A 17,137-nucleotide genomic window follows, 5' to 3' on the forward strand; every position below is an offset into this window, starting at 1 on the left:
ACTGCACAAAAAAGTCAGGATTTCAAAGCATTAGATGCAAGTTATGCAAAATGTTTTACCACATTGGACTTTAATGGTTTAACAAACGGATCCAGCAACAATCTTTTTTTTTTTTTTTTTTTTCTTATTAGCAATATTATTATTATTATTATTATTATTATTTATTTTTTATTATTATATATATTTTTTTTTTTAAGTCAGGCAAAAAGTTGTTCCACCATTGAAGTCAGTGTGAATGGATTTAAAAATTCATCAGTTATTCATCTGTTTGTACCTGATCTAATTTACTGGATCCATTTCAAGCAAATGATTGCTGGACAATGTGAACTCAGTTTTATTTCTATGAAGCATCAAACATCCTGTGTCTGAGATGCTTGAATAATATATTTAAATTTTTCATTCATTTATGCCTTCTTACATAGCACCAACATATTCTGCAGGCCTTTACAGACATCATCATCGCTGTCTCCTTTGGGGCTCACAACCTAAATTCTCTATCAGTATGACTTTGGAATGTGGGAGGGAAACGGAGAACCAGGAGGAAACCCACGCAAACATGGGGAGAACAAACTCCTGGCAGATGTTCTCTTTGGCTGGAAATAAACCTAGGACCTCTAAGCAGCCGTGCCTTCCCCTGATCCATCATGCCGTTCCCACCTCTGAGCCGCCGTTCCTACCCCTGTGCCGTCCCCTGAGCCACCATTCCTGCCCCTGTGCTGTGCCCTGATTCGCCATTCCGTCCTCTAAGTCGCGTTGCCGCCAGATAATGGAGATATCTTATGAATTGCTCATTGTGCAATGGTCTGAGATGTTGCTATGGTCCGCCATACATATATATATATACACTCACTGGCCACTTTATTAGGTACACCTGTCCAACTGTGTGTTAAGACTTAATTTCTAATCAGCCAATCACATGGCGGCAACTCAGTGCATTTAGGCATGTAGACATGGTCAAGACAATCTCCTGCAGTTCAAACCGAGCATCAGTATGGGGAAGAAAGGTGATTTGAGTGCCTTTGAACGTGGCATGATTGTTGGTGCCAGAAGGGCTGGTCTGAGAATTTCAGAAACTGCTGATCTACTGGGATTTTCACGCACAACCATCTCTAGGGTTTACAGAGAATGGTCCGAAAAAGAAAAAAAATCCAGTGAGCGGCAGTTCTGTGGCCGGAAATGCCATGTTGATGCCAGAGGTCAGAGGAGAATGGGCAGACTGGTTCGAGCTGATAGAAAGGCAACAGTGACTCAAATTGCCACCCGTTACAACCAAGGTAGGCAGAAGAGCATCTCTGAACGCACAGTGCGTCGAACTTTGAGGCAGATGGGCTACAGCAGCAGAAGACCACACTGGGTACCACTCCTCTCAGCTAAGAACAGGAAACTGAGGCTACAATTTGCACAAGCTCATCGAAATTGGACAGTAGAAGATTGGAAAAACGTTGCCTGGTCTGATGAGTCTCGATTTCTGCTGCGACATTCGGATGGTAGGGTCAGAATTTGGCGTAAACAACATGAAAGCATGGATCCATCCTGCCTTGTATCAACGGTTCAGGCTGGTGGTGGTGGTGTCATGGTGTGGGGAATTTTTTCTGGGCACTCTTTGGGCCCCTTGGTACCAATTGAGCATCGTTGCAGCGCCACAGCCTACCTGAGTATTGTTGCTGACCATGTCCATCCCTTTATGACCACAATGTACCCAACATCTGATGGCTACTTTCAGGAGGATAATGCGCCATGTCATAAAGCTCGAATCATCTCAGATTGGTTTCTTGAACATGACAATGAGTTTACTGTACTCAAATGGCCTCCTCAGTCACCAGATCTCAATCCAATAGAGCATCTTTGGGATGTGGTGGAACGGGAGATTCGCATCAGGGATGTGCAGCCGACAAATCTGCGCCAACTGTGTGATGCCATCATGTCAATATGGTCCAAAATCTCTGAGGAATGCTTCCAGCACCTTGTTGAATCTCTGCCACGAAGAATTGAGGCAGTTCTGAAGGCAAAAGGGGGTCCAACCCCTTACTAGCATGGTGTACCTAATAAAGTGGCCAGTGAGTGTGTATATATATATATATATATATATATATATATATATATATATATATATATATATATATTCGTAAATCTATAAACTAATATAGGAGTAATTCCCACTCTCTTCTCTGCGCACAAAGCCATAAATATCTGCCAGACGTTGAATGCAAACAGGGGTCGGCTTTTGTAGAGCGAAGCCGTCGATGTTGCCTGGAGGCCACGTTCTTGTGAAAAGAAAAGGCAAAGTTAATAGCGACAACTCAACAAATGGCAGGTGAAGCCTTACAGATACAATAGCTGCAGCTGCTAATCCCCCCGACACTGTGGGCTCAGCCCAAGTAATGGAAAAACCAGGGCTGAGGTGGTGACGAGCGCCATCACTGACAAGTAATAAAGGCTTCCTAGGGCAGGGACTTTAAAGAAAATCTACATCTATCTAGGTTTCTAACTACAATATATTGTTTTATTTTTTTGCATTGCGGCTGCATCTGAGCCGATCGGAAATCTAAGATCGGTAACATAAAAGTTTGAATTTGAGGCATAAATCTGTAAGATCCTTTTATTATACTTTTTTTAACAGATTTTGAGAAGGTGATTTTTACATTGTTGCTTTCCTCACCCCCGAAAATAGCGCCACGCCTATCTATAGGTTGTAAGTGGTAGTGCAGTTCAACCCTATTTATTTCACAGGAACTGAGCTACAACAATACTTGGCACAACTTGTAGACAGGTGGAATACGGTTTACCGAAGAAAGCAGCCATTTATTTTTTTTTAATCCTGAACTACCTTCTTTCTTGTATGTATTGTGACAACCTAAGGCTGCATGCCCACGATCAGTAATACTAGCGTTCTGGACGCAGCGTATGTTCGTCTGCACAGTACACACCACTTTGCTTCTTTTTTACACTGCGCTAAAATCACCTGTGGTACGGGTTTCTAAGCCGCAGTATGTCAAATCCTCTTGCAGGAATGCTCAGTCTTCTGTGCGGATTTTCCCCACAGACTTGCATTAGTGGCGGAAAATCCGTAGTTAAAAAAAAAAGTGCAAATGTTGTAGTGCGTTTACGCAGATGTTTTTAGCCTGGTTTCACATAAATTTAAAAAAATGACGTGGGGTCCCCTCTATTTGGGATAACCAGCCAAGGTAAAACAGACAGCTGAGCGACTGCAAGAGAGTGCATTCCCCTTCTCTGGAACCAAGGTACTGTTATAACAATTTCTCTCTGGTGAAACTGGAAGAACTAATTTCCACGATTAAGAATTCTTATGGTCTTTTCTACAATACCTTGTTTTATTGGATGGAATTCAGATCAGTGGATGACTATTTGGCCTTTATGAGGAAGAACTGAACTTCATCTTCTGGGTCTCATCCGGGAAAGTTGTCATGCTACTGTACCTTCCTTCATCGCCCCCTCTCTCCTGATGTCATCCTCTTCTCTTTGTACTGTTCTTCTTTTCTTGTCTTGCTGCTTTGCTTACATTTTATGTCTGGTCTGTTTCAATCAGCTTTAGCATGTTTGGCTATGTATTTCCATATCTTGGGATTTTAATGCTCAAATGGTAATTTTTGCATCCTATATAACCATCAAGACTTGAGTAACCAGTATATTGGTATGATTGATATTTGTATGTCCAGATCTATTTCAACAGCCTGCCCAGAATTGGCACATCACATTACATGCGCCAATTCTGGCGCTTTGCTCGGCTCTTCCCGGTGCGGTGGCAATCGGGATAATGGTAGTTGGGGTTGAGGACAGCTGTGATTTGTCAAAAATCACACCTGCCATCAACCCTTGGGATTAGTAATGGAGGGGTGTCTATCTGATACCCCCATATCATTTGAATAAAGACTCGCCCACACTATCCCTCGTTCACCAATTTATTTAAAAATAAAATCCCCTGCAGGTCCGAAGTAATCCAACAAATCCGGAATAATCCAAAAACGGATACCAGAAAGACATAAAAACAATAGACTGTCCCTCGTTCAGCAATTTATTACCCAACTGTTACCACAAAACTCCTCCGTAGTCCAAGCTCCTGCAATTCACGGACGTCAGGTAGTGACTACAACACTCATCAGGGAACCCGGGTCACCTGGCGGTGATGATGAGCGTTGATGTCCATAACTGGTGCCAGGTAGAACGGACAGATAGTTGCCTCTGTAGCGACTGCCTTCCTGTTAGTTTTTAGGCCCATAATAAAATAAATAGTTTTGGACAAGTCCTTTCAATTAATATATATATATATTCCACAGATGGACAGCCCCTTTAAATTGTCACCTAGTCCAGGTGTAATTGCAGATATTTGATAATCCGTATACTCCGAGCAGCCGCCACCGCAGCAGATTGTCCTGCTTATAGCTCGATTCTCCATTACCGCGTACTCAGCGATCTGTGCAGGCACGGCGTATTGCGTCCAGCGTGACAAGTGACTGTACAAGTCTGTCCGCAGTGAGGACGGCCAATCAGTGGAATTAGCTTTGTTACGGTTCATTAGTCGTAATGCGGCACATTTGCCTGTCATTTTCCCGTTGGCTTCGTTGACTGCCATACAGAAGGGTATGTGTGAGAACGGTTGTGTGAGAACGGTTTACCTTGATTAGCCGGCATTAATCAGTCCATTTACCTTAAGGACCCATCCCTGCCCGGGCTCCTGTACCCTGCCGGGGTCTTGCAGTCGCCTATTATTTCTGATTAACCAGTGAGATTCCAGCATTACGTTGTATATTTTGCGTTTGAGGTTTCTGCCCGCTGCGGTGGGTGAAGTGTGGCATGATAGATTCCTGGATGTACCTGATGTCTGAAGTGTTTAAAAGCAACAGATCATCACAATTTTGCATTTAATCTCATTTGCATCCACGCACGGCCCTGGGCGATCTACAATAGCTTTGTTCCATTTTCATAGCTATTTTCATGCAGTTTATGGATATTTTCCCCGGTGTTGCAGCGGAATAACATTTTCTGCTTTATTAAGCTATAGTGTGTTGTAAATTTTCGATAGCAGTTTTCAGGCTTTTTTTGATTGTATAATTTAAAGGGAGCAAGCCACGAAATGCGGTGCTCTTTATACATGTGGGGGAAAGGCTGATACTACGGTGTGGTGCGCCCTGCTGTCTTCATTCATTACTGTCCTAATACTGCTAGCGCACTTGAACTTGTGGATCTAATCTCCCCCATACCATCATTCAGCTGACCACCTTCTCCCCTGTAGACAGGAATATTGGAGTCGGCTGAGGGCTCCTGTCTTCTATATCCGGGAGCCACTGTTGGATTTCTCCCCGGTTTATCTTGTAGAGACCCAAAGGCTCATCCACTGAAATTCAGCAGAGCGAATCCTTCTCTTCCATGACTTCATCTATCATGGGAGAGTCGGGGGAGCACTCTTACAGATCGGAGTGTCGGCCACTTCCGCTGATTTAGGTGACTTCAGCCGCCTTTAACTTAATGTGTATGGTGGCCTTTAATCTGGTTTAGTTGGATGTGGACCCTTACATATGGCCATCTGAATGCAACAATGGTGAGGGGGGGATTCTCTCTGATGGGAGCCCAATGATCCTTAGAAAAGTTTCTAGATCTGTAGAAGAATCCCAGAGGTCCAACTACCACCGATCATATTGGAATATCCTGGGGCCTTCCCATAACGTAAGTTGGGCATACCGTTAAGTTATTTTTACTCCGCAGTGGTCTGTGTTCCTGATTAACTTGACTTATAAAGGGAACAATAAACTTGGAATTGAATGCTTAAAAAACAAAAATAGCTTAGCGTCTGTGTTCTTGGTAAGACCTCTTACAAGACGTTGTACAGGTTTGTGCAGGTTTGAATTTTTCAAGTGTTGCCGTATTTAGTAGCAGTTTATTCTCCTTGCATATTTTTTTTTTTTTTTTTTTGCAAAACCACTTTGGTGTTCATATGTTAAGGCTTCGGAGGGTTTTTTTTCGCCCTCCTCAGGTTTTGAAAAACGCCAGGTGGGAGAAATGAAAGCGAATATTGCTTTTTTGAAGACCTTCTTTGAAGACCCATCAAAGACTCTTCAAAACTGACTCAGGAAACAAAAAACTTTTCATATAAGGAACATATCCTGAATTGACTTTCAATATATACTGGAAATCCCGGTGTGCACAGATTTCCCCTGATCCCTTCCAATCTGAGCAGAGTTTAGCAATCTTGTCATTGGGCAGGACTCCTGCTGTAGTCAGTTGTCCTACTGCCAGACACAAGGACACTTATTTCCTGGGAAACAAGGAGAAGAGACTATATATTTTCTATATCTAGTTTTCTTCTGAGTTCATTGACTCCGTGTTTTGTAAGATGGCATCACATTCACTCTCTGCTTTTTGTGCCCGTGAAACAACTATTGCTGGAAGATTATCTGCAATGGTCTCCTAAAACCTTAGCTGAAGCAATGGTCCCATAGTTATTCCTGGGCTAGACCTTTTGCTGAGTACTAGATGGTATCTTTAGCCGACCATGTCTCCTTCTCTACCGTGTCTTTGCGTTAATCTACCATTTTTCTTGGTAAGTGAATAGCTTTGCCTGATCTCGCCCAGCGGCTGCAGGGACCGATGATCAGCAGAGTGATAATTGTGTGCTCTTCTAGTTTAGTCAGAAGCGAGGACCGCCCCGACCACTGTTTTATTAACCACATTATTCATCCTTTGCACCGAGCGGGCAGCTAGTATGAAGACTTAATGACTCAAGGACAATACACAGTGAACTGAAGGGGAAGCGTCTCTTGTAACACAGAACGGGGTTGTGGAGGAATAATATATTTTCATGAGATGTAGAAATGAATGCATTGCATAAGGTGAAGGGTTTTCTTGGATCTTCTCCGAAATGAGGAGGACGGCAGACATAGGTGGCCAGATTTCTCCAGCACAACCCGTATGGGTGAATCGAATCTGGGGACCACCTTCTGACTCATAGAGGGTGGATGAAGTTTGGGACGACCTTGTGACACACTTTATTAATGAACCCAGAGACCACCTTATGACTCAGAGGATGGATGAACCCTGGGACTACTTAGATACACAGATGATTGTTGACCTTAGGACCACCTCATGAAACACAGAGGATGGATAAACCTGGGGACCACCTTATGGCGTACAAATGATGGGTGAACCCAGGGACCACCTTATGACGCAGAGGATGGATGAACCTGGGGACTACTTTATGATACACAGATGATGGTTGACCTTAGGACCACCTCATGACACAAAGGATGGATAAACCTGGGGACCACCTTATGGCATACAGATGATGGTTGAACCCAGTGACCACCATATGACGCAGAGGATGGATGAAACCGGGGACTACCTTATGATGGATGAACCTGAGGACCATCTTATGACACTTGGATGATGGTTGACCCTAGGACCACCTTATGACACAAATGATAGATGAACCTAGGGGGCCACATTATGACACACAGATGATCGTTGACCCTAGGGTACCAGCTTATCCCACACAGTGGGTGAATCTGGGGACCACCTTATAATACACAATGATGGTTGACCCTAGGACCACCTTTTGACATAGTTGATTGATGAACCTGGGGACCACCTTATTACACACAGGTGATGGTAGTCACTATTACCACCTTATGACACAGGTGATGGATGAGCTTGGGGACCATCTCTCAGATGGTAGGCACATTGAGCTATTATGGTACAGCTTCAAGTTATTTTAAGTAAATCTATTGGGATGGCGATGATGATGTGTAGGAAGAATAGCTGCTGTTTGCCTTTAGTGAAGCAACTTGGCATATTTATACTTGGCTTTAGTCCACATTCTACAAAAATTAAGAAAACTTTTCTTGTGGGTGATAACATGAGGGTCTCCAATTCAAAGATTTGTGGTATTCGTTGCAGTTTTTTTTGCACAAATTCATAATATTCATAATGTATTTCCACTTATTAGAGAACAGGAAAAGGCAATTTCCAATATCACAATATCTGAGGTCCCCATTTCTTCTGATGTGCCACTGTCTCTTTAGGTTTGTTTTGAAGCGGATTTCACAATGGAAACTACACATATCTCTTAAACCTGATGAGGCTGGTGTATTAGCTTTATACCTCCAGGTCAGAATGGCCGTATCATTCATTATATTAACATTTAATAATTTTGAGATCACTTCTCAGTTTCTATCTGGATTCGTAAAATCTTCACTTTCATGTCAGGTTTCTACCATTATCCTGACATGTATTTTCAAAGCAAGCATACCAGCCTCTTCAGGTCAAAAAGCTCTATTTAGTAATGTATGCAGTTTGTATTTTGAAATCTTTGCAGGTGATTAAATAACGAACAAGCTACTGAAAGTTAGGGCTTATTTAGTTGGGAAACAGAAGAACGCTTGTTCCCGTTCCTTATGTTGCCCCCTTTAAATAGGTCGTCAAACAGTCAGATTCAAAATGCGCTTTCTTGGCAGCACATCGTCCGGCGTAACCAGAACTTATGCTGCTGATAACTTGGTATAAAGTGCGGTCGGTTAAACAGGCCATTGATCGATGATCGGCTCGTCTCCTATAGACGACCACTCAATCGCTAGTGCGTCCGCTTTCATGTGGTTTTAGGTGAAACAATCCACACCGAATGCTTCCATATCGAGACTCGACGTCCTGTCACATCGCCAAGCCCTTGTTAATATTGCATTCTTTTAATTAAAGCCTCTTTATATTATAATCCTCTTTTCTTTTGCTTGATAATAAAAGGGAGGTGAGAATAACTGGCATCGAGCAAGAAACATCTGTCGCCGTGCTCTTTACCGCGGGAGTCGTCGCAGCACAGCGGAGCTGTAAACCAGATGTGCTACACTAGTTCTGCGCTCGTCCCGTTATTTCCCCGATGTGCTGCTGGGATGACTTTATCCCGTGGGTGTGACTCTTTAATGATGGTTTATCAGATGCTCGGAGTGCACTCCGCAGATGAAACTTTCAGGAGCAGAAAATGGCTTCAACTAAGTTGCCGTCTGGGCGCCAATCCATTGATGCACAATGTGGATGTTTTTGACTCCTTGGTTTGCTTGTCTGTATATGTACAGCTGAATAATTGTTCTTATACTGCCAAGGGAAAGGGACAATTAATATTCAATATAATTGCATCCACTAAAAGCCAAAATTTCCGTATCCAAATGATGCTTGGGTGGAACAGCCCGTCATGGGACCACTTTGGGCTTTTTCATGATTCTTTTGGCTCGGGTTTGCGCCACTTTACAAAGCTAGAAAGCAAATGCCCTTTAACAGGTGTCCCTCTATAAGGCAATTCTGCGTTTGGAGTTAAGGGAATTTGGTAATTAAAGGGGTGTTCTCAAATCTGAGGAATAAGGGATACTATCCTTCACAATTTCTGGTGGTCTGATCATTGGAATCCCCTCTGATCCTGAGAATCGGAGATCTGGAGAGCTCCATGTAAATGGAGCGATGGTTGATTTAGGGTATGTGCACACGCTGCGGATTCTGCTGTTGTACAGTACCTTTATTTCCTATGGAAAAAAAAAAAACGCTGTGCACATGCTGCGGATTTTTCCGCGGGTTACAATTCGCAGCATGTCAATTCTTTGTGCGGTTTCCGCTGCGGTTTCACACCTTATCATTATGAGGTGTGGAACCGCAGGGCAAAACCGCAGGCTAATCCGCAGATAAACCGCAGGACTTTTATCCTGCAGATTTTCCAACCAAATCCGCACAACCTAAAAACTACGTGTGCACTTACCCTAATGCGCGCTGTCGCTCTATTAATCCTCAATACGCCGGAGATAGACGAGCGCTGCGCTTAGCTGTTTTTCCCACACTCCTATAAGAATGAATGGAGCGGCGATACGCATAGTCAACCATCGCTCGGTTCACATGGGGCTTTTTAGAGCCACGGATCTCTGGATGGGTGGTGGTCCCAGCTGTCAAACCTCCAGCAACCGGGAAATTATTCCCTTTTCCCAAAGATAGAGGATAACTTTCAACCTCGAGAATAAGTCTAAGTCCAATATATGTACAATTGATAGACTTTTCAAGCTTTTTGCGGAGAATCCGACTCCCTTGGTTTTGATATTAATCACCTATGTCCTATCCTAGGAGAATGTTCTCGGCGTGAAATTCCGAGCAAACACCTATAGCGCTATTAAATGGTACAAAAAAGACATGGTTTATTCTTGAGGCAGTGGGTAGGGCTGAGCTGCAGTACCGCATACACCCATCTAAAAGGTATGGAGGTCAATCACCCGCACCTCTGCTTCATTCATTGTCTATAGGACTGCTGCAGATGGCCGAAAGCTGTGCTGTTTTTAGAGAGGTGATAAATATCAGAATGGCGAGGATCTAACACCCGGCAATCCTGTTGATCATCTGTTATCCCACAGATAGCGAAAGTACAGGAGTACGGTGTGGGAACACCACACCGCCATACACTCCATAGTGGCTGCTCTTGGTTACTGCAGCTCAGCTCCCATTAATGTGAATGTGATCTGAGCTGCAGTACCCAGGAATGACTACTACATAGTGTCAGGAGCTGATTTTTTTTTTTTTTTTTTCCCAGCTCGGTTTTTGTGTACTTCCTTCCACTGGTGGGATCTGCTAACAGCCGATTGGTGGGGATCCGAAATGTTGGATCGTCGGTGATTTTTTTTTTTTTTAATTCATTTTTAATTATATCAAAATCAGGGCTAGATCAGTGTCAAAGTCCCGGACGATGCCATTTTAATTTCTTTTTTTTTTAAATATCTTAAAAATTGCAAAATCCCGTCAGAAGTAAGACCTGTAAGACAAATCCGGGATTTTTGACTATCTGATCTCTGCCGCTCTGTCATTAAACAATCACTGACCTCAGGGAGACCAGTCAAAGAAAACACTGCGGCAGCCGGCAATGGCGCTCAATCAGTGAAATCCTAGGTGCAATGCTCCCTGGGAAATACGAAAATGCAAATAAAGTCCGTGGAGCCTCATTTAAGAGTCTCAAACACGGGACTAGCCAGATCTTCCTCCAGGGAAGGACCCAGCCAAGGAGTGGCTCCTTTCGGAAACCACCATATTAAGTGGCCCTTTAAGTCAATATCCAGCGCTTTAAGAGTTTACAGATATGACAAGGGAAATATCAAGGCTAGGTATCCATCCACAGACAGCTGTTTCGGGGTGTTGTCCCTCATCAGTGTGGAGTAGGATTCTGGCTAGGTGGGAGCATTGCCTAGTAGACCAACATCACATGGTAAAAAGGGGGGAAATGGTGAAATTGCAGTTTTTCTTTAGTTGTCTGCCCTCCAAAAATTAATAAACGCTAATAATAAATCTCAAACTTTCTACTCCCAATTTATTGGTGTATTGTTCCTTTAAATAAGAATTAAGTTTTCTTTTCCTTTGCGATTTGTTAGATATTGAGAGAATATTGATGATCTCCATTACCTTCGCTTTAATTGGTTTGGACGTTAATATTTCGCCAATAGTAAAACTTTTACAGAGAACAGAACATTCACTTCTGCAAATATTTTTAGAGATCCGTATAGCGGAGGTACCGCAGGTCATTAATAACTTATAGTGAAATTATCCGGTGGCCGCTCTCCTTCCTCCTTTCCTCGCCAGCACCTTCTCCTTAAGCAATGATGTCTCTGGGATTGATCCGGGTGGCAGGCAATTATCAGTAAATGAGGTCACCTCTGTTCCGTGCCCCCCTGTAAGAAAACAGAAGCGGGAATGCAATCAATGTTCCCATTTTCTTTATCACTGAGGCTGAAATCCACACATTCAATACTATGTATGGCTCATGGGGCGAGAGTGATGTAAAGCTGCAAAATTGGTTAGCACTGCAGCCTTGCAGCGCTGGGGTCCTGGGTTCAAATCCCACCAAGGACAACATCTGCAAGGAGTTTGTATGTTCTCCCCGCGTTTGCGTGGGTTTCCTCCGGGTACTCCGGTTTCCTCCCACATTCCAAAGACATACTGCTAGGGATGTTTGTACAGCGCTGTGAAACTAATGCGCTATATAAATGAGGTAAAAAAAAAAATTCCTAATGTAATTTAACCCCTTCATGATGGACCCCTTTTTTCGTTTTTGTGTTTCTTTGGTGTCTATGAACTCGTAATGACCTGGATAAAAAAACAAACACTTCTAGGTTCTTTTTATTTAAGTGGTGAAAAAAGAATCCAAAGTTTGTTAAAAAAATAAAAATGCCCCATTTTCCGGACCCGTAGCATCTCGATTTTTCGTGATCTCGGGTTGGGTGAGGGCCTATTTTTTTCAAGCTGAGCTGATGTTTTTATTGATACCATTTTGGTGCAGATACAATCTTTTGATCTCCCGTTATTGCATTTTAATGCAATGTTGCGGCCACCAAAAAAAACGTGATTCTGGTGTTTTGACTTTTTTTTTTCTCATTACGCCGTTTAGGGATCAGGTTATTCTTTTTTTTTTTTTGTTTGTTTTTATTGATCGGGTGATTCTGAATGCGGAGATACCAAATATGTACATGTTTGATTTTTTTTTTATATATATTATTTATTTTATTTTGAATGGGGCGAAATAGGGGGTGATTTGAACTTTTTTTTTTTTTTTTAATAAAAAAAAAAATTATTTTTTTTTTTAACTTTTGGCATGCTTCAATAGTCTCCATGGGAGACTAGTAGCTGCCATAACCAGATCGGCTCTGCTACATACAGGCATTGATCAGATCACCTGTATGTAGCAGAATACCGCACTTGCTATGAGCGCCAACCACTGGGAGGCGCTCACAGCAAGCCGGCAGTGACAACCATAGATGTCTCCAGGAGGCCTCTGCTTGTCATGCCAACCCATCGGTGACCCGTGATCACGTGACGGGGGTCACTGGTGGGCGGATTTCCGGCCTAATGGCCGGAAGCTCGTGTTAAATGCTTCTGTCAGTGATTGACAGGAGCATTTAGCGGGTTAATAGCCGCAGGTGGACCGCGAGTCCATCCGCGGCTGTTGCGGGCACATGTCAGCTGTTCAAAACAGATGACGTGCCGGGAAACATGAGGGCTCACCACCGGAGCCCACATCAAAGGGGGAGACACGACATACGCCGTACTTGTACGGCGCATGTCGTGAAGGGGTTAAAGAAGCCCTCCCATCAAAGGTTTTATCCTCTTAATATATTGCAGTCATATTATTTAGCCCTGTGTACTTATAATTGCTCATTTTGTCTTTCTGCCCAATTAATTATTTTATTTTCTCAGCTCTATGTATAAACAGTCTATTGTCCCTTCATTTATCATTCCCCTCTTCAACTCCTGATCCAGCTGCTTCCTCCTCCCCTGCCAGGGACTTTTGCAGTGACTCATGACTCGTACAGAGAAAATTGACTTCCTGTTTCTACATAGAGCTTAGAAGGATTCAGCTACTCAGTTAATGACGTGATGTCATAGATCTAATGGAAAAAAGAATTATCAGGATAGAAAGGAAAAATGAGCAATTGTAAGTACACAGTGCTGTATAATATGATGATTGCAATACATTAATACTTTTGATGGGAGGAGGAGGGCTTCTTAACAGATGAGGCCAGAGTTGATGTTTATGGAAATCTTTTACACCTCTCTAGTAATGTTCTGTAATGGAAGCTCCCACGACACAACTCAATTAAGAAAACCTCTAGAACTATATAAGGAAATAAAAAAGCGGCTTCTCTGATGTAGTTGGATTGTGTTTAGTATTGCCGGTTATGGATTCCAGAGGTAAAGGGCAAAGTGGAGCAGTTTCTGCGATAAAGCACATTTCTGGCACCACTTGTCTCCAGAATGATTGGAAAAATCCAACCAGCCAACTGAAGAGGTTGACTCATGAAGAGATACTGCTCCGGACGCCCCTTCATGAGCCAGAAAGAAGCCCCTGTTCCGGCAGTTTTGAGCAATCCTTGTATTAAGACAAGAGCCATCCGTCTCAATGACCACCCTATAACCCTACATTTCCCTCGCAGCAGCCTGGTAACCCACGTGTTTTCTTTCGGCTCCTGGAGCTAATTCCTGGCCAGTCGAAAAGCTCCAGGGGCCTCATTTTGAAAGGCATGGCCTGTGAGAACATTGGGCTTGCCTAAAATCCTCAGTAGACACTAGATTTTATCAGATGATGTAATACATATAGGAAGCATTATAAGAATGAGGAATTGTGAGTTACGCGACTAATGTGGCCAACTGGACTATGGCCAGAAATAACCCCTCATCCTGATGCAACGTCCTTCCTACATTACCTATGTTTGATGACCTTACTTTATTTATCATCCCGTTGGAAATTATGGTTTTCGGTGAGCTTTCAAAGACCGGTGGACCCTATATGTGACTGCTTACTGCATGTAAGCAGATAGGTTGGACTCCTGTTTTGGTGCCCACAACTTTTAGATCTCCTCTGCAGCCTTTAAGGATGTTTTTTTTTCTAGGCTGAGTTCACGCCTCAATGTAGAATTGTGTCTTTGTCTTCAGTCTAGGAAGCAGAAATATGGAATACACCAAGTATGCACTTGACCGATGCCGACGGTGCCAGTAGAGCCTCAGTGTGTATGATAAAGCCCGATGGATTTCCGTTACGGTGTGCATCATTTTACCGGAAAAATAGCATGTATTATTTTTTTCCATTTGAAAATGGGAAAGGGAAAAATAATACAGATGTGAGAATAACCTGTATGTGCTCAAGGAAGAATAAGAACTTGTTGACATCCTGATTAGCTTTCAATGCGTACTCCGGGAAAGAGTATAAAGAGTATCGGGCATCCGTCGCAAGAGCTTGTCAATTGCCTTTCGTGATATATCCATTATACCGACGCCATTATAGCCGTGAGACGGATGGCGCTGTTAGGTGTCCATCACCCATTGGCTATAAAGGTGTCTGTTTAATGGATGCTTCAAAAACTCTTGTAACGCTCATGACGTAGGTGTTAAAAAAAAAAAAATGCATGTGCTGGACAGAATAGAATATTCTACGTTTTTACCAAACTTTTTCTTTTTTGGTGGTATGTGATCTATCGGTCAAGTGGAGGCCAAAATGAACCTTTTTTTTTCTTTTTTTTTTGCCCTCAGTCTGACAATGGAACGCCATAGACTGGTTTCGCTTGTACATCAGAGTCCTTCAGGGGTGGACAGGGCCCATAGAGGGATGATGGGCGACGGCACCTTCTGCTCATCTGTTGAGAATGGAGATGGGACAAGCTTTATGGTAATCTTTAGAGAACCCTTTCTTCTCTCGATAGCCGTCTATAAACCTACACTGGAAAGAGCTGGATTGTAGACTTCTTTTGAGCGTGGGATTCCAATAAAAATTACATTTCTAAAGAAAATGTTTCTCCTTCCTCCGCCCATCTATCGGCGAAGATGTCATCCTGGCTGCTAAGGTGTCATTTATAGGCAAAAGAAAAAAACCCTAATGTCAGCGTGTGAGCCTGGCAGACACTGACTTCTATTGTGTCCTGATTTAATGTGTAATCTCAGGGAGGAAGTCACCCGGAGACTGGAATTTTTATAGATGGATCGGTATCTTTTATTCCTTTGCATCCGGAGACATTTTATACGATGGCGGGGGGGGGGGGGGGGGATTGGGGTTATTTTTCCTCTAAGAGCCTGGGTTCTGTCGCTCCGTGTTCTGAGGTTCCATCACTGTCTTGTGTTTGGTGTGAGCTGAGCGCAGCTGCAGTGCAAGTAGAAAGCTTTCATCTGCGAATAATCAGTATGGGCACTCCACGATGTGCAAAGATAATTGAGATACAGTCAAGAAACCATAGGTTAAAGTACTGCATATAGTATAGGCTCCAAATGCAAGCTGGACTGAAAAAAAATCTGCAGTGGAAATAGACCTCCTTGTAAGCTGGGATCGGACGGCCATATTGAAAAAAAAAAAAAATGGGTCCATCATGTCTGCAAATTGTTGACCGCTCTGTGTGCACTGCGGATTTGTGCTGGAGCGTCTTCTATTGCATGCACTACTGTCTGTTGTTCTGTGATTTTTTTTTTTTTTTTTTTTTGCTGCTGTGCACTAGCCCACTGGCTATAATGGGTCTGAGTGTGGTCCGGGGCACAAGCCTTTTATGATGAGGATATGCACAGGAACACTTGTACCTTGCAGATTTTGCTGTGGAATTTGCTGTAAATCTGTTTCAAGATCCGTGACACATTAATTTTGACATGGGGTCGTGAGTCAAGTCTTTTATCCCAGTTTCAGTAGAGCACTTCGAAAATGTTATCCAGGGCTTATAGGTGCTCCATATTGAACCGGCAGTCTGCACCAAACCAATCAGCTGAAGGCAGGTTCTGCAACGGCCCAAAGTAATTATTGTATGGAGTCACAACACCTGAGTGTCCTACACTGTGTAGAGGCTCTAGCTTCACCTCAGTGGGAGCTGAAACCCAGCACCTAAGGGTCTGATCCCTGCCAATTTGATATTGATCCCAAAAATAAACCCTTTAAATCTTTCCTAATAAAACATGGTGATTAGGAGCTGTTGTAAAAACTTGGCCCCGGCAGAAAGTGGAGATGATTCTCATGGCAACAAAGCTAACGCCCGTGTACGTAAGGTATTTAGGGAAATGGTTGAACATTGCTGTAATTGTGTTCTCCTACTAATGTTTTCTCGATGCTATGCTCACATGGAGCCGATACTTGGCAGTTTGACTGTTCATTAAGTTTTCTCACTTTTTTTTTTTCTTATTTCAGCTCTACAGAGAAGTCATTTCCTTGGAGATCAGCAGGTAAGAAAACGCTAATCCCATAATGCCTGAAAGTTCTTTACTTCCTTTTATGATACAGAAAATATTGCATAAAGGTCTAGTAATTATACAGTCTGTATGATGGGGGGTGTCCTGCGCTTCTAGGTACGTATGCTGGTGATTTTAATGGAGCACAACTTGGATTGATTTGATCTCATAATTAGTCACTGAATTTCAAGGTACCAGAATAGGCTTCATGTATTTCTATACAAAACAGTCAAGCTCGGGTCGGGAGAGCCGCCAGCCAGTCCGGCCTCTGGGTTCCGATCTCGGACTGATTTACACGGCTGACTGAATTGCCGGAGATACGTGACCCACCAATGCAAGAGCTCCACAACTGGTCTTGTTACTGATAGCATGCAATCACAAATCCGCCATTGTTCTTTAAAGGGGTGTTCCCAAGATGTAAAAATAT

General features: G+C 43.0%; 1 protein-coding gene across 6 annotated transcripts in view; it reads left to right on the forward strand.

Annotated features, from left to right (window-relative positions):
• PKP4 (plakophilin 4) overlaps nucleotides 1–17,137 on the forward strand; it is a 256,389-nt gene that overhangs the window by 139,203 nt on the left and 100,049 nt on the right. For all 6 annotated transcript variants that reach the window (XM_073545665.1, XM_073545662.1, XM_073545664.1 and 3 more), the window contains one exon: nucleotides 16,670–16,704. In XM_073545665.1, coding sequence (XP_073401766.1) covers nucleotides 16,670–16,704 — 35 coding nt within the window. The remainder of the gene's footprint in view (nucleotides 1–16,669; nucleotides 16,705–17,137) is intronic.

This window comes from Dendrobates tinctorius, unplaced genomic scaffold (genome assembly GCF_039654945.1).
Source record: "Dendrobates tinctorius isolate UK_male_01 unplaced genomic scaffold, ASM3965494v1 ptg000143l, whole genome shotgun sequence".
In the NCBI taxonomy this organism is placed as follows: Eukaryota; Metazoa; Chordata; class Amphibia; order Anura; family Dendrobatidae; genus Dendrobates; species Dendrobates tinctorius.